General features: G+C 40.5%; 1 protein-coding gene across 1 annotated transcript; it reads right to left on the bottom strand.

Annotated features, from left to right (window-relative positions):
- Nucleotides 1-231: 231 nt before the first annotated feature.
- Nucleotides 232-16,607, bottom strand: RIOK1 (RIO kinase 1). Its single transcript, XM_027897370.1, has 17 exons — nt 16,547-16,607; nt 15,470-15,671; nt 14,240-14,330; nt 13,085-13,154; nt 12,424-12,466; nt 11,663-11,755; nt 10,576-10,688; nt 10,370-10,450; nt 9,737-9,823; nt 9,135-9,272; nt 8,646-8,749; nt 7,230-7,336; nt 4,622-4,687; nt 2,992-3,111; nt 2,665-2,718; nt 1,447-1,590; nt 232-342 (listed from the first exon to the last, which is right to left on the bottom strand). Exons 1-17 carry the CDS (start codon nt 16,594-16,596, stop codon nt 232-234), a joined length of 1,674 nt encoding a protein of 557 aa, XP_027753171.1. The 5' UTR covers nt 16,597-16,607.
- Nucleotides 16,608-18,086: the final 1,479 nt, after the last annotated feature.

The following is an 18,086-nucleotide window of genomic DNA, read 5'->3' as shown; positions in this document are numbered from 1 at the left end:
CACAGGTAAAGAATTTTAACAGGCCCAAGTGTTAAAATCATTCTTTCCCATTGAGAAACCCATGGCATACACTCTGTTCAAACAATTACACCATGTTAATTAACAAAACCACCATTATAGTTAATATCGTAAGTATATAAATAAAGGATTTTTAATTTTTTAAAATAGAAAAAAAGATGATGACTGACTAATTCACAATACATCATCCCTTCCTCCAAGACAAAGCTGATTTTATTTGCCTTTCTTCATTTTTGCAGTCTTTTCTTTCCTCTTCTTCACATGTTTTGGGACTTTGGTTTTTCTCTTTTCTCTTTGGGCTTCTTTAACCATTTTTTTCCTTTCCTATAAATAATCAAACACCATTCAGTTAAAGACAGAAAGGAGTGAGGGATTTTGAGCAAGTTAATCAATTGTGACATTAACAAGCTAATTTAACACATGACATAAAAATAAGATTATCAAGAGGAAGAAACAAACAAAAAAAAATCAATAGGAATAGTTGGGGAAAAGAAAAAGCAAGTATAGGTTGGGGGCGGAGCCAAGACCTACACACTGGTAATGACAAGGCAAAATTCAAACTAGTTAAAACATCACTTCCATGCAGCCTTTGAAGAAAGGGAACAATGATGAGAAGTGACCGAGACTTCTCTGCTTCATACCTGAAAGACAGCAACTCCAGACTGGGAGAAAGTGTCTAGTAGAGCACTGTATTTTTATTTGACAGATTTTCCCAGAAGAAAAACCTAACAGCAAACTCCCAAATCTTGAATCCCTTAAACCCAGCAAGCTGCACCCTTCCTTTTTTTTTGCACAGCACCTAAAAGTCTGCCAAAAGGCTCTCACCTATGAGTGATGCTCTGCAGAAGAGCCTCACCAAAACTGAGCATAATTGTTCTGCAGTTTAGAAAATGAAGCCTTAAAAAAACCCACTCAAACTGTAACCATAATCGCTTTGCATGACTGCATTACAACTCTTGTCCCCCAGCAAAGGTAGCCAGTCTGTAGTAATTGTATTGCAAAAGCCACTGAGGTATAAACACTGTCACCAAGACTCCAGCTCTGTAAGTCATGTGGTCTCAGTTCCCTGGGCATAAGGAAGTTTATCAGTGATCACAACCACAAACCCAAACACCAAAGCCTGGAAGAGTAGCCGGAAGCACTGAAAAGCTGCTCAGCCTTCACTAAATTCTGCTTTGTGTACCCCTATAATTCCCTGTAGAGACCTCTTTCCCAGCTCTGCCTAGGCTACAGAGAGCTGCGTTACATGTTGCTCTACATAAAACCACCACTAATAAAGCATGAAATTCACTGTCTCTGCTCTCGTTCTCCACAAAGGGAAAAATCCACAGCTTGTTTCAGACAGAATTAGCAAAAAACACTAAGCTTGTATTTTTTCATGCCACATAAGCAGAGGTGGGAAAAATGAACAAGTCCTAGCCAGCTGACCTTTTTGTCCATGCCAACTTCAACAGGTTTATCTTTGGGATGTATGGAGTCTTTACAGCCTGAATCAGAGTCCTCTGAGCTGCCATCATCATCATCATCAGAGTCTGTTTCTGACTCGTTTGCCTTTTCAAGAAGTGCAGGAATCTGCAAGATGAATCAAGAATTATACCAAATCAAAACCAAGAAAACTAATGACAATACAGAAACACATATATATACTATGTATATATATATATATATTCAGGAAAAAAAAACAGAACAGAATCTGCTACAAAGAAACCCTTGAGAGAGCTGATGCCATCTCCTTTACCACAGGCATCACTGAGTCTCAAGAAAAAGAATGAAAAGTAGGTTAAACAAATTAAGAACAAGGAATCTAGAATGTACAACACAGTTTCTTTTAGGTCAGGTCTCACAGCACAGCTGTTATTTGTACTCCCAAACTAATTTCCCTAAGTTAAACAGCGATTTGCTAACATATGTGGAAGCCAATTTTTAATTATCTTGGATCATACCCAAATCCACCTGGGGGGCACTGTATGTATGCTATATTGCAAACACAAATATCTACACTGGAAAACTCACTTATTCCTAAACAAGCCTGGAGACTCTGCTACAGCCTGATCCCATCCATGTTTATATTTCCATTTTAAATCAGAGTCTACACCACTGCTAGATAACATTTACAAAGTAAGGAGGGGGAATCCAAACAGGGCTTCTACCTTGAATTACAGGCTACATCTGATCTGTATCCAACTTCTTATCCAATGTACTTTACAAAAGTGTCACTGTCAAGTACTTCAAATACAGTAAGACATCATATCTTATGCCTTATACTGCAGGGCTATTCCTTATGCAGTATTACAGCAAAGATACTCTGAACACATCAAAACTTGCAGCTGTGCTATGATTTAAATCAATTACATTTTCCATAATCAGAAAACACTCTCTCATCTCCACCTTAACTTTAGAGATCATGGCCATATCAAGGATTTTCATTTCATTTCAAGCAACCCAAGCACTGACCACAGTTAAGGGAAGCGATTCCTGTGTCGTGCAGACACGCTGCCAAGCCAGACCCATCCTGGACATAAATGGTCACTGCAGACAAGAGGCTTCTTTCATGGTACCAGTTGCAAGATGAGGCATTCTCTGTTCTGCCTATATGCACCTTTCTGCAAATGGTTAAAATGAAGGATTTCAAAAAGACCCTCTCACCTTCTGAACACCAGACAAATCCTTCTTTAGTCCTGTAACAGTCTGGTAGAGAATCTACAACAAGGGAGAGAGATAGAAATTAAATTATCAAAATACGTCTTAATTCTTTGTGCCAAAACAAAATTATTATCTAAATACAAATAAAATTTAAAGAAAGACCAGGATAAACCCCGCAACATTAGCATTAGCACTAACCAGATGATTTCGAAGTATGATACCAGATTCAGTACTCCAAACCTTGGTAACAAAGCTTCTGTTTTTGTTTCCAGAAAGAAGAATTCGTATCCCCTCCCTCTTTTTCTGCAGTGCCTCAGAATGTCTACTCACATTATCTTGCTGAACATTCAATGCCATATCCTCTTCTTTCAATTTCATCATAATATCCACATCTCTCTCATAGTTTTTAACTTCAGTCAAAGTTCGAGGGATGTAAGCCTTCTTAAATACCTAGCAGAGTGAAAAGAAACACAAACTCACTTATTTACATATAGTGTCAGAATGTTTTTCTTTTCTAATTATGCATCCTTAAAAGAATAATCACAAAGACTCAGAGAAAGTTGACATAGCAATCATTCACTACCATGTAACCTATACATTATTAATAGATCATGACTAATAAGGCTCCTTCTTTAGTGTGACTACCTCCAGGCAACTAACAAACTTTTCCAATCCTTCCAACTATCTCTTAAACCTATTTGAGACCTAAGGTTTTATATTCTAAGGATTTTTCTAATGTTTTTATTGTGATATTTACAATGCCTTCTGAAAGCATCTCTTTATATATTTATATAATACCTGCTTGATCCTACAGAGCAAGTCAAAAAAGATTCCTGCAGCAGTGTAGTACAGTAAAAATTACTCCAGTATCAACAACATAATTTAAAACGTGTTTGAAACAGTCTTCCAGCAAATTTATGACCCTACCAGATTAGAGAGAGGTATTTTGTTTCTTTTTCATGGTATCAGTTCAATCCCAATACAAATTCAGTTCACTTCATGGTCATCACTGCCTGTCTAAGTGCTGTGCACAAAGCAGAAGCCCCCACCTCCACAGAGCTTGCCCTTAATCAGCTCTACCCTTTTTTTAAGGAAGTGACACAAACTAGCCATAGTCACTTCTTGGAGAAATAAACTGAACTTAGATGCTGTGAAACCATTTCCCTTACAGGTCAGTACCTTACATAAACAAAGGAGTAATTGGCTTGCAAAAGATGGACTTGTTACAAAACACTAGCATCTGACTCTACAGTTCAGAAGTTGTATTCTGAGGATATCCTGGGAAACAAAAGTATCTTTCCTTGGCCAGTCTTGAAGCAGTTAGTAAAACCTGCAGAGCTCCAAGAAAAAAAGACAAGTCTTCGATAAATCAAGTAGTACTGACTCCAAAGACAGGGGTTTGGGTTTTTTTCTGGTTTGTTTTTTGTGGTTGTTTTTTTTTTGGTTTTTTTATCTTCTAGAACAGGTAGAAATGGTTGTATCTTTACATCAAGCCTTTCCAAAACATTAGCAGTTTTCTGTAACGGACTTGAAATGGCTTCACTTAACATAAAAGCAATGGAAAAACTGAATTAGACTGGGACTAGCAATTTGATCAATGCATGTATCCAAATAGCCTGTTTCTGTATCACTGGTCCAAAACCACCAACATAATCAGATCTCTCTACTCTGTTTTTTGTTAACTAAACCTGAACTGGAAGATATATCAAAGGACATAGCTACAAGCAAGCAAACTGGTTTAGGAAATGGCATATTTGCCCTGTAACAGCTTACTGCTGTCAGTTTCTACACATGGCACCCCTTAATGCTTCACATCTCAACTAGTTCAAGACATCTCAGTATCACAAACAATGTTTTGCTTATCATCAACTGTGCCTTTTACCAAATGAAATAGAACATTTTTCATCGTTTAGAAGCAGCAAGGTTAATGTTATTTTTAAGCAGGAACAGAAATCCTCACTTCCTCGTCCACTTTATCTTGACTGGATCTTTCCTCCTCTGTTCTTTTCGATGCTATTTCCATTGCCTAAAGAGATACAAAACAATACAAAGTTATCACTCTTTAGAATCTCATCGCTAACTCTTTGGAATCTCATCCAACTAACTACTCCCCTCTACGTTTCTCCCTGTATTTCACTGTCACTCACACACACTCCAGGGTTCCCTATGGGAATGACTTCAGCGACACCTAATGGTAACCAACACTGCCGCAAAGCACACTTACAGCTGCAGATCGGGGCTGTTAGTAGAGGGAATACACATTTGCTGCTCCTCCCAGACCAAATTATGTCAGGCCCAGCATGGCTACGGGACATAACAGCACAAGGTGAATACAGGGAGCAGTGCTCAGTCCTGGAACTTGGCTCTTCTCATGCACACCATGCAAGCCAGAGGAGCACAAGTAAGGGGAACTGTGTGGCACAGCCCGCTCTCATTCAACCTCCGTTATGACAGAAAGTGCACAACATCTGGAATTCTCTCTGCTGTACTGTTATTTGGACCACATTCATGTGGTCTTGAACAGGAAAGACACGTCAAATCTCCACTCTTAGCATGACATATGTGGTCCCCATTTCTCTTGTGTTAATTTAAAAAGCACTTACACACACATACACACACTCCTTTTTAAAGAAATATCTAACTGGGAGCAGAGGACTGGCAGCTACAGATGAAATACATGGGTGCTGCTAGCAGCACTGAATAATTTCAACTCCTCCTAGAATCAAGGTCTTCTGCCAGCTGCTATATTTGGCAAGCAAGACCATGTACCTTGAAGTAACACTGTCCTAGTCATTCCCCCTCAGCTCACCCTGCTCAAATCTGCATTCTTAATCCCTGTCGTGGTTTTGCCCCTCAGCCCATCCCTGGGGCTGATGATGGTTTTGTCCAGGTAATTTCCGGACAAAAAGACCAATCAAAAGTCCAGAAACGCCTTTACTAATTACATCTTCAAGAAAACGGAAGAGAAGGTTGTTGGCGCAGTTGGAATTAGAGTAGCAGCCATGTAGAGGAGAGGAGTACCAGGCCTGAACAGGGCCAGACTCCCTCCTCCCCCGGCTTGGGCCGGGGGGGGAGCAGATGCAGCACTGAAGTCCTCCCTTCTCTCTTGTAAGAGAGTGAAGAGAAAAAAAAGTTTAAAAGACGGACTGCTTGAACAAAAACCGCTGTGGAAGAATTCCAGCCGAAAAATAACGGAACTTCCAAGGTCGGAGCTGGCAGCCGAAACTGCAGCAAAGAAAAGTAAAGTGCGAAAGGAGGGAGGCTTTTTTCCCCCCTGCCTTTCTGCTTTCTCTCCTTAGCAGGGAAAAGACTGAAAAATAAACCCTGCTACTTATAAAGTGTGCTGGAGTAAGGAAACCTCCCATGCAGCTGATAAAAGAATCTGTGGATGTACTAAAGAGAACTGAAACTTCATAAAGAGAACTGAAGTGAGACAGGGTCCTGGTGGAGATTTGCAACCCTGAGGGAAACCTGTGCTGAAGCAGTGATGACTCAGGTGAAATACTGAAATCCGTGCGTGTGTGGATCTATACTGCTGTTAAAGTTTTTGTGACTCTGAAAAATCTCATGTTGGAGCGAGACGGCCCATGTGAGATATTGGAATCCGTGTGTGTGTGGATTCGTGCTAGACCCATGCCGAGAAGTCTATCAAGGACTGTTCTCCCATGGGGAGGGACCTCCATAGGGAAACAGGGGTGAACTCTTAAGCCATTATCCCCTGTAACCCTGTGGAAGAAGATCCATAGTAAGCAAGTGTCCCCTTGCAAGCCTATGGAAGGAAAACCCTTCGGGACCTGAGTAATCTCCATCCTTCAGTCTTAGCCCAGGAGGGGGGTAAGCCCAGCCCTGGAAGCCAACACAGAACGAGAGGGAGAGAGAAGAAATTCCAACTGCAATGAAAGTGCTGCTGCTGCTGAAGATCTGTTACTAAAGGGAAAAAGCTGGAACTCCAAAGATATAGAATGAGACTACTTCTTCTCCTTGGACTGGTATAAAAGGGAAGAAGTATTTTTGTGTAAATATATAACACTTCAACTTGAGTAGAAATTGCTATAGATATAATTCTTTAATCTTTAACTTATTAGTAGTTTTTATTTTACTAGTAATAAATGTATATACTGTTTTCCCCAAATCCTGTCTCTCTTTTGTCTGCAAATACCTTCTCTCAACTAGTAGTAATTGTGTGGAGGGTGGAAGGCAAAATTGACCCAAAGCAAAACCACGACAATCCCATTCTCTATAGAAGCACGGTTATATTTCTGCAGACCTTCTCCTTACTAAAAAGAAAGAACTAATTTAAAACATCCTGGTTTTAGTAGCACCTCAAACAGACATTTGAGTTTTCATGATCAGACTTTCTGAGAAAATGTAGAGTGAAAATGTTGTCACTCCATAATGGTACAAATGGAAAAGACCCGTGTGCATTTTTGAAGAACTAGCATAGCAGTGTCATGTGCCAGCTTCATTCAATAGCAGGATATGGAGTAAATGAGATGAAGGAGCTTGAACTACATCTGATTTTACTGTTCACGTCCTCCTACATAAGCAACAAGGCCATGAGGTCTTACCTTAGACAAGTAGTCATCAATGTTCTCACTTGTGATAGAAGGATCAGTAATAAACTCAAACAGCTCCCTCACAGTCATCACCGCAACATTGCGCTTCTGGAAAAAGTCTGCCAGGAAACAGGAGCAGAGACAAAAACCATAAGTAATTACATCTAAAAAATGCAGCTATGATGATAAAGTGAAAAAAATGTATTTCCAGTAAGGAAAGGAGACCTCAAACTGTTGCCAGAGAAACAAAAGGATCCACTGAAACACAGTACAGCCTAATTATGATCCATATTAAAGGGTAGACACATTAACATACCAGAATTTTCCTCAATAGTACACTCAGAATTGGTTTCTTGACTCAATTATGACCAAAATCTGAGGCTGCGCTTCTGTACTGAAAAACAGCAGAGAACTGCTTAATAAGCAGTTTAATTAAGCAGAGGACTGCTTAATAAGTATTTCCTACTTAAGTTCTCAGAAGTTCTCTCACTATGAGAAATTAATCATAGAAAACAAAAAAAAAAAATTACTTTGGAGGCAGCTCTCTGTGCCTATGGGACCACAAATCTCTGCACTGATCACAGCTAGGGCAAGGTCTTAGAGTCTCTGTAGGAGAACTAGACAGTGAAAGATGCAGTGACAGAGAACAAAAGCCAGAAGGGAGTTACTAGAAATCCATGACCAGAAAAGCAATAAGGAAAAACTAGCATTTGGGGTATCAACAGACACATTGCATCAAAATGCACACACGGTTTTTTGCACAGACTTTCAAGAGTCTCTGTAAAATAAGAAAAAAATCAATCTGAAAAGGGGGACAAAAGCAGCCTGCAATGAGATTTTTTTGTCCTCAGAGACACACCCTAACAGGAGGCGTATGTGTTACACAACATGTATGCTCACACAAGGGCCAAATTCTCAAGAGAAAAACACCATAAAGCTAATTTGTTTATCAAAATACTATGACAAGTGATAACATCTCTAATTAATTACTCCATGCCTCTCAGCTGCCCTGGATAAGTAAGCGCAGGGAACTTTATAACATAAGGTAACTTCTTGCTAGTTGAGGAATTCCAGATGTGGATTTAGCTCACAGAAGGAAACACATCAGTATGTCTGCACAGTATTTTAAGTAAGGGAAGATTGGAGTGGGCAGTGCTGTAGACTGGGACTCATATCTATCATAAACCTGAGATTCAGCCAGGTGACTCATTTTGGCCAGATGATTTCTACCAAAATGGGCTGCTCTTTTCTGAACTCAGCACAGTACACTGCTCCCTGAGGAAGTCATGAGAACACAGGAGAGGAAGTATTTTAATGGAATTTTGACATCTTCTACAGTCGATATATCTAAAAGAACACAGGTGAGCACAGTTCACCTTGCTGAATAAACCAGCTGTCAGAACAAGGGTTGAAGTGCAGCCCACTCACCGTTAACGTTGGCACAATCTTTCCGCAGGAACTCCAGCGCATGAGGGTGGTCATGCTCCACAGCCTGAGACACATCAATGATGTACACATCCCCACTGTGGTATCTACAGAAAAAAAACACACAGAGCTGCACTAACTCCACCACAAAATAAAAATTATAAAAATGATACCCTACTAATTTTCCCCCCAGTTGAGGTGGGTTTTTTTCTCACTCTAAGGGGGCTTTGTTTGGGAGTTTCAGTGGATTTTTTTATCCTGATTTGGAGTTTTCATTTGGTATTTGTGGGATTGGTTTGTTTGTGTGCTGGGCTTTTTTTTAACACAGAAAACTCAGATCTGGCTAAAAGCTACATAATTAATTACAATAGTTACAAAACCCAGTAACAAAAAGGACCCCACCCTCCCTTAGGGGTACATTAGTACTCCCACAGACATTGCCAATGCATACATTTTAGATGTCACAATTCGGAGCAAAGATTAAAAACATACAGCATATTAAATTCACTGAGATCTGCATGAACAAGTCTGGCATCTTGGTACATTCTTCTCATGTACTGGATGATTTGTAGGTACAGCTCCCGGACTTTGGAGTCAGATAACTGAGCATTCTTCAGGAGAGGAGCAGGCCTTGAAATTACAACACAAATAACAGAAAGTGAATACTTTTTCCTTCTTTGTACCAAGAATACTGCAAATGCTTTAACTGCTGTATCTGATCCTTCCACTCAGTAGGTATGTCAAGCAATTTAGCATGAGCAACCAAGTGCAAGGATGCCATGATGGGCAGCACAGTTTGCTACATGCTTGCCCAAAGATACTGGAACTCTGTTTCCAACATGAACTAATTTGGACCATGCTACATTAATGTCTGTACTACAAAACTTATGAGCTATCTTCATGTACAATTAGCAAACCTTTCCAGCCTTAATCTCCAGTTAAACCAATTTACGAATTTTGCGCACAACTCAGGCTTCAGAATCATGCAGATTGCCTGCAGTAGTAGTTGTCAATGTCTGGGTACTCCACATTAAAAAAAAAAAAAAAAAAAAAAAAACAACTAAAAAACAACTTGATTTTCTAAAGGTACTTACCTATCACCTTTACCAATAAAGCCCATGACAAGCACATGACTCCGTAGCATAATTGGCTCTGGGCAAGGTATCTGGGCTGTATTCAACCTGAAATAAAGCCACAAAAAAAACATAAAATCAAAATCTGCTATTTGCATTGCAGTAGTGCATAAAGGGGCTCTGTTGCTTTAAACATAATACACAGTAAGAGCTCAGGAAACTCTCACTTGTGAAGAACAACTAGGAAATGCATACAAAAAGCCACAACCATTCTGGCTCGGACCCTTTCCTCAGCATTCCTGTGTCAGACAAAGAGTCTTTACACAGTTCAGGTTAATCCTAGATTAACCTATATCACACAGCATGCTGCTACTCAGCAGCAGCTATTTCTAGCTTCTTCTTGCTGTTCAGTCATGTCAGGCAGAGTTCAGACAGTGAAGAGCTCAGAGCATGAGCAGTAAACCTAAAGAATATTTTTATTCCTTCCTCCCCTTTTCATTTCTCTCCCATAGAGAAGTTTAAGACACCTTCTTGAAGACTCCAGAGACCTTAAAAGATAGTGATAACCACAGTCTAGTAATAGGAGAGTAACTCCTATAAACTTAAAAGTTTCCGTCACCTTTGCACAATGAAAGAAAAACTGTAAAAAATCACCTTATTAAATTCCTCATTTCTTTTTCAGCCCAGGTCTTCACCATTTTTCTTGGGTTGCCTTTGCAGTATCCATGACGAAATCTTTAAATAAAAAAGAAAGTACAACAGGGACTCTTATCCAACCGATGCAGTATTAGCACCAGTGATTTTACCACCTTTCAAACAACCCCACTTCCCCAGTAAAACCAGGCAGAAGTCAAACTCACCTGAATTCGCCACTCACATACTTATCCCGATCTTTAAACATCAGAATAGAGGTTTTGTAAATCTTTATTGCTCTGTTCTCTCCATTTGCAGTACCAGCATGATATACATTAGCCTATCAGATTATAAAGGAAACAAACAACATTAAAGAAAAGCTCTTTAAAGCAACATAATCTTCTCTCTTCTTCTCTTTCTGACACCCTGAAAAGATCTGATCTCACCCCAGCCCCTACATGGCACCCAGGTGAGTGAGACTGAACACAAGGGCAACCCCTTCTCTGTGAGGCAGCTTGCAGGAAGTATGTAACACGGGGCAGGACTACAGCAATGACTACAGGGCAAAACCAAAACTGCACAAGAAAACCCTGTCTCACTTCGGAGACTGAAACAAGTCCTTGTGTGAACAGTTAACCTGAGCCCGTGCACTATTTGCGTGGCCCAAATATCTCATGTTTTCACTTCTACAGAGGGTAGAAGTATGTCTTTAATTAGCATCCAAGGACTTGGAAGAAAACTAGTCAGCCTAGGCAATTAGGCATTCTAAAACTGATTTATTAATTTACTTGGAAATCTGTGGTCTAGTTTTAATTATCTGCAGTATTACTTGATAATAACAGCACAAAAACATGATAGTTTTGTAAAAGCAATGAAGGTTTAATAGTATTCTAAACAGAATTTTGTTACACCATTTAGATACTCCCATGTCTGCTGACATGGAGTTAGTCTGATCTGCAATGCAAGAGTCTCACATGAAGAAAGAGTTACCTGGGTTGGTATGCTTTTTTAGGAGCTATTTAAAATTATGTGTACACATAACTTTTCAAAAAATTTTGGCAGAAAGATACAATTAACAAGATCCACAAATTTAAGATAACATTTCAGCATTTTTAGAAATCTTTCATACTCGGGAATATTGGTTTCCTTTAACATAAATTGCCTTTTATCTTAAGATAACTTCATACCAACCAACACAAAAAAGCCAGTACTAAACCTAAGTATTTCAGTACATCTTCTGAGCACCATAAACTTCTGCCTAGGTTGATGAAAAAAAAAAAAAAAGACTACTACATCATTTGCAATAAAACTTACTTCTTTCCCTGTGCTGATGCAGCCATTGATTTCTGATATGACACCTCTAGATAACATCTTGAAGAGAATCATTCGGGTCCTTGGATCCAACACCTCAAATTTAATACAGAAAAGTCAGCAGAGGTTAAAAATAATATTGTCCAGTACCATAATAAAGGACTCATAGCATCAGTCTACTCTCAAGGATCAAATGATAATCCAAACAGCAATCACTCAGAATTCTGCCACGATTCTAGAATAATACTTCACTTTTTCTGCCAACATAATTAATTTTTCTCTTTTTTAAGCTAAGCATATGTCTTTGAGCTAGCTCTAGAAGAGAAAAAGAGAATTATTTCCCTCCCATAATTGTATCAAATGTTTTAAAATAAGGTTTCTCTTAGTATACAGTATTGTAACTGAAATAGAGCAGTTATGTGGTTTAGGGCCAGTATTAGTTCAGTTTTGCTAAAGAAGAAACAAAGAAAAAGGCAAATCCAGCATTTTTTTCTTGTTCATCAGAATTTAAATAAAAGCTTAAGATGGATATAAAAGATTGCATATAAAAACACAATGCTAAGCACAAAAATGAGCTCCAAAAGGTTTATGGGAGCAAGTACAACCTTCAAATACACAAAAGAAACAACAGGTCTCTTCAGGATAACAAGGGGTACAGAATTCCAAAGCAAAACTCTGTTGCTATAGTATCTGTTTTATCAGTGATTCCAAAATTCAACATTATTTGCTCTGGTCAAGAGAAATTTGATGAATTAAGGACTTACCTGTTCTACTGTTGCTCTGTCTGACTTGTCTTTGACCCGGTACCTAGCAGAAGTGAAAATAAAATGATACTATCCCACATACGGACTCGGTACTTTGACAGAGCAAACCACAACATTCTGTATCAAAGATAGAATGACAGCCTCAAGGAGAAAGGCTTTCAGCTCATACAGAAGCAAAGCTTTCTCCTGCCAGCAGAGGGATGTTAAAAAAAAAAAAAACCACAACAAACCACCACCACCACCATGAACATCAGCGTCCTTCACTGTTACAGATATCTTCTTGCCTGTACTGAATTGTGCTCATTCAGGAGAATATGGTATCTGTCTTTACAACCTTTTTAGCCCAACTGCTCAAGGATCTTTACTTAGAAAAAAAGAGTAACAGAGATAAAATAGCTTTTCCTAAGGGAATGACACCCATCACTTACATCTTACAACATCAACACAAACAGATGTGCTACAAGTGAAAGAAAAATCAAAATTCTGGAATGATTTAGACAACCGTTTTGGAAACCAAAAAGTTTAGGACTAAAAGCCAAACTGCATGCAGACCACTTCTAAATTTTATTTTTCTTAACAAACTTTTCAAAATAAGGAAATAAGCACTATGCTTCTGGGTTCAAATTATTTAAGTGAAAACAGAATCACAAGTCATACTCACATGTCTGCTTCCTTTTGTCTAGACTTTTCCGTGACTCTGTTTATAACGGAGTCATCAAAATTTAGCTTATCTGAAAAACACATTAGAAAAAATGAGAAAAAAAAACCCAGACCCAAAGAAGTTTCCTATGTTAGAAATTGCCCCTGGAATGCTGCTGCCAACTAATCTGCCGTAACACAACATTAAAACATAGGCAGAGCTCTCTGTAACAAGCAGAGAAGTTTAGCTACACACTAGCGTTAACCAAACTTTTAACTCTGTCTACAGTTCAAAGTAGGATTCTGAGGGAACAACACAGTGAGACAGTTCCACAGACCTGGAGATGTGATGCCATCCAGAAGCAATGCCTTTTGGATAACATCTCACCACTAAATTTGTCTGCTCTTCCCTTATCACAATCAAATGCCATTTTTCTGAACAAAAATTAAGCAATAGGCTCCCGGATTCTCTCTGACAATATATTTAAATGTTGTTTGATCAAACGCTAAATGTCTAAATGTTTATAAGTTGCTGTATTTTGGTTACACATACCAGCAACTTTCTTTTTAGCACCACTTTGTTATAAAGGAAAACAGCCTCTGACCCTGTCAAAACGTGCCAATCACACCCTGTCCTGCCAGGCTGTGCTGAGCAGACATTTCCATCTCACAGTAAACATCAAACTACACTGTCTAGGACAGCAGCCTCTTCACTTATCACAGACACTCCACCCCTGTGAGAGAACTGTTGCATAATGTGCAAAATGTGCCCAATGCTACAGGGGACTGGAACTGTCTAGAAAATGTAGCTGTGGTAGTAGCTGTGAGAATGACCAACATCAGAACAGAGAGTTGGTACCCTCCCTCCACCCAAACAGTTTGCTCCTGCAGAGAAGCTAGGGAAGAAAGAACTTCGTGCGGTCTGGAGAAATCACGGTGAAGTTAAAAAAAACAACAAAACAGCCATGTGGCTCGGAAGGTGGAGACAAAGGGGTAGGACAGCTAGTTAACAGAGACTGAAGGCAATTTCAAGTATGCAAAAACCATTTTTAATCTGTCTGGCAATGGTTAAGTGATTCATTCCAGTGAATTCTGACTTAATGTAAGTAGAATTAGTCCGAGAATGTCAGAGAGTGTTAATTGGCTTCATAAGAGAACACAATGCAATTGTACTCACCTAAATTAATTTTGTGTTCAAATTTTCTTAAAACCTTGTCTGTAGGGGTGGACATTTTAGCTGAACAGCAATTAGGGTTCTGTTTATTTGCCTGAAACAAAGGATTTGTTAATGTAAGTTGCCTTCTGTGCACAGACCTTTGAAATACAGACAATATAATTGGAAAATTTAGCTCAAATGCCAATGCCTAAAGCTATAACAAGAAAATCACAAAGGGTGAGGAAATATAGATTAACATCAGATTTTACTTAATTCAAGAAAAGAAAATACAGCTAACACATCAGTTAAAACTAAAAATGTGCCCCAAACTAGGGTCATTTTTAGTCTAGGAAGCTGCCAATCCCTCATATAGCACCTTTTCTATCTGTAAAAGGAAGGGAAACAGCAAACAAAAACACAATAGAAAATTGAGAGAATAAAATGTGAAGGTAATGAACAGAGAAAACTTTACAAGATGCTGTCTTTTCTTATAGGTAGTCCTCTCCAAGTACAACTAATATCTGAACACGGTTTGACCAACACTGGATAGCACAAACCTCTAACTAAAGGCAAGAATAAATCACCCTGGACAAGTGCTGTCAGACATGACATGCTGCGATCAGCACCTCTCTACTTTCTCTCAACTGTTCTACTAAGCTAGTATCAGTAAGAAAAATGAAGTTTTGAACCTCTAGTGTCCAAGCTGGTGTGAGAACTAGCATCCTTTTTACCCCTCCTGCGTGCTTTTCAGTCTGCACAACACCAGAGTTTCCGCATCAACAGCATCCCTCCATTTCCTATGCTTTTTTTTTTTTTACCTCCTTCACTTTTAAGTCAAACACATAACCTGTTTCACCCTGGGTGTGACTAGAAGGTAGAGTCCTAAATAGAAAGGATGGGGAAGATGGTGAGAAACACAGAGGACAAGTACCAAAAGCAAGGGATATCAATAGAGATCAGGGTGGGCAAAGAAAGAAAACCTGAGAAAGGTAAGGAACAGAAGGAAAACTGCAGTGAAAGAGAGAATACAGCAACAGGGCTTGAGACAAGAAAATCAAGATGAACTCTGGCTACAACATACATATACAGATGGCATGGCAGAGGAACAGACTCAAAAGAAAGGGATTCTCTCAAGGAAAAACTTCTATTTACATTGATCCTCAACAGAATACTAACAGAGAATGAAGCCTTCAGATTAGCCCCATTTGCTCTTGGGCAGCCTTGACACTCACAGAACAGGCTTCAACGTACCTGTGGATTGCACCCACCAGCAGCACTGCGGTGCTTCATGAGTCTTCCCATCTCATCATCCCAGTCCCAGTCTTCATCTTCCTCTTCATCATCATTGTAGTCATCACAATCTCCTTCCTCAGCATTAAGCTCTTCACACGGGTGTGACTGGCAGTTCTCAGTGACCTCAACTTTAAATGTTTCCGTGTCTTCCGTAGATTCACTTAAAAGAAATACAGATTTCTATATAACCAAAAACCACTGTTACAGTTACCAAAAATTCAACACATTTATCTCAACAAACATTTTCCCAAGGTTAGCTCTCCACAAGATGCTTCTCACTTCATCTGTCTTTAAGCAATATACGCTTAAATATATGTTTGTAGAGGATGTCACTGCCTTTAGAGCGCAGACTACATTCAAATTATATAGGACACTGAGGTGCTGGAGTGGGTCGAGAGAAGAGAATGAAACTGGTGAAGGGTCTGGAGCACAAGTCCTATGAGGAGCAGCTGAGGGAGCTGGGGTTGTTTAGTCTGGAGAAAAGGAGACTCAGAGGGGACCTTATCCCTCTCTACAACCATCTGAAAGGAGGTTGCAGCCAGGTAAGGGGCGGTCTCTTCTCCCAGGCAACCAGCGACAGGATGAAAAGACACGGCCTCAAGCTGCACCAGGGGAGGTTTAGTTTGGACATAAGGAGGAATTTCCTCACAGAAAGAGTGATTGCACAGTGGAATGGTCTTCCCACGGAAGTGATGGAGTCACCATTCCCATTCCTGGAGGTGTTTAAGGAAAGACCATACGCGGCATCCAGCGACTCGTGTTCGGTCACAGGTTGGGCTCGATGATCTTGGGAGGTCTTTCCCAACCTAAGTGGTTCTGTGATGCTGCAATGCCAGAATTACGTCGCGGCTTTCTGCCAAAGCAAGCCTGTCCCAGAGCAGCACACAACGGAAGAGCAGAGCGCACGGAGCCCTTTCCTCTCGCCCCCTCCCGTAACTCGGGCAGCACCTTCAGCGCCGGGCGAGTCCCGGAGCTGCTCCCCGCCCCGCCCCGCCTGTCTTCCCAGCGCACTCCCACAGCCTCGCCGCCTCCTACCCCTCCGAGCTCTCGGCATCGTCAAACTGCCCGGGCACCACCTGGCCCATCTCCACGGCCCGGCCCATCCCCACGGCCCGGCACTCCATGGCGGCGCCCGGTGCGATGCGGAGTGCCCGCGGCGCGCAGGCGCCGGCACGGCCGCTACGGCGCCGCCAGAGGGACCAAAAGCATGGCGAGCGAGCGAGCGAGGAGGAGATGGAGCCGCCTCCGCCTCCCAGGCTGCGGAGCGGGGAGCGGCTGGAGCTGGGCACGCAAGGATGCCGCAGGGAGACTTTTTTGCAAGGGTACGCAGTGATAGGACAAGGGCGAACGGCTTTAAACTGAAAAAACTGGAAATGGATTTGGATGGGATTCATCACTGTGAGGGCGGTGAGGCCTTGGAAGAGGTTGCCCAGGTGAGCCGAGGATGCCTGGAACTGTTCAAGGCCGGGTCGGATGGGGCTCGAAGCGACCTGGTATAGTGGAAGGTATCCCTGCCCGTGGCAGAGGAGTTGGAACTGGATTATCTTTAAGGTCCCTTCCAACCCAAACCATTCTGTGGTTCTATGAATTCACAGCAAGTGCCAACACATAAATATTCAGCTGTGCCATACCTGTATAATATTAAATAACGCAGCCTTAAAAATACTGCATCTTCAGTATTCCTCTTCTCATGACTGGAAATGACCATTTCTGCCACAGATTCATGGTTGTTTCCCCTGAAATATTGAATTCCAATCTTTATTACAATAAACATCTAATTGAAGCCAAAAGAATTCCAAATTTTCAAGCCTTGCTAGAAGCATCTTAGGTCCTAACACCCCTTACACTGAACGACATTATAATCTATTTATATACCAATATAATGTAGGACTAAGAAAACAAAAGTGAGTGCTGGGCTTTTTCTACCTGGTACATAATGGTACAATTTTAAAATGCAGTCTCTTTTCTTGTAGATTTTTTCACGTTATCCAAGTGCTATGTGAAAAAGGTATCAAAACCCTGTGATTGTGCAAAAAACACAGATGCTTATACTGAGACACCTTTAAGAAGGAATTAATGCAATAGGTGTCATTTGCATCTGCAACACTTCCATAAAGTCAACTCATTGAGAGTCTCTGAATGTGGAAAGCAACAAGCCAGTTACTGACATTTGTAAAGGTAAAGCTTTACTTCAGGCTGTCTTCAAGTTCTGCCACCTAAACTTCTGACACTAGAGTACCTCGAACCTAAGTATCCCTTTCTCCTTCATTTCTATAAAAGAGGCACTGAGGGAGGAAAGTGAGAATACACACAGGAATCGCTCCTGTCCTTGCAGACAAAATTCCAAGGGGAAAAGGATGGCAGCTTAGCAGAAAGTCAACAGCCGCTATCTAAATATAACAAGCTGGCTGCTCAGCTTAAAATCTTGCAATCAGAATTTGAAAATGCAACAACAGATTTGTTCTTCTTTCAGAAGAGAGAACAAAAACCTGCAGCAACAGAGGGTGAAAGACCAAGGGCAAAACCACATCCTGCATCTTGAAACTGCCAGATGGGAAGAGATATGATAGAGTCA

The sequence above is a fragment of the Empidonax traillii genome, unplaced genomic scaffold (assembly GCF_003031625.1).
Source record: "Empidonax traillii isolate 1590-97213 ecotype Southwest subspecies unplaced genomic scaffold, ASM303162v1 scaffold537:size946161, whole genome shotgun sequence".
Lineage (NCBI taxonomy): Eukaryota > Metazoa > Chordata > Aves > Passeriformes > Tyrannidae > Empidonax > Empidonax traillii.
This window is presented reverse-complemented; position numbering and strand designations above follow the sequence as displayed.

Coding starts and splice junctions, on each gene's coding strand:
- RIOK1 (XM_027897370.1), bottom strand. CDS start 16,596: ATGGGCCAGGTGGTGCCCGGGCAGTTTGACGATGCCGAGAGCTCGGAG. Junction 9,273..9,736: donor TTTATTGGTAAAGGTGATAG/GTAAGTACCTTT, acceptor TGTAATTTCAAG/GCCTGCTCCTCTCCTGAAGA. Junction 4,688..7,229: donor TTGATGACTACTTGTCTAAG/GTAAGACCTCAT, acceptor GTATCTCTTTAG/GCAATGGAAATAGCATCGAA.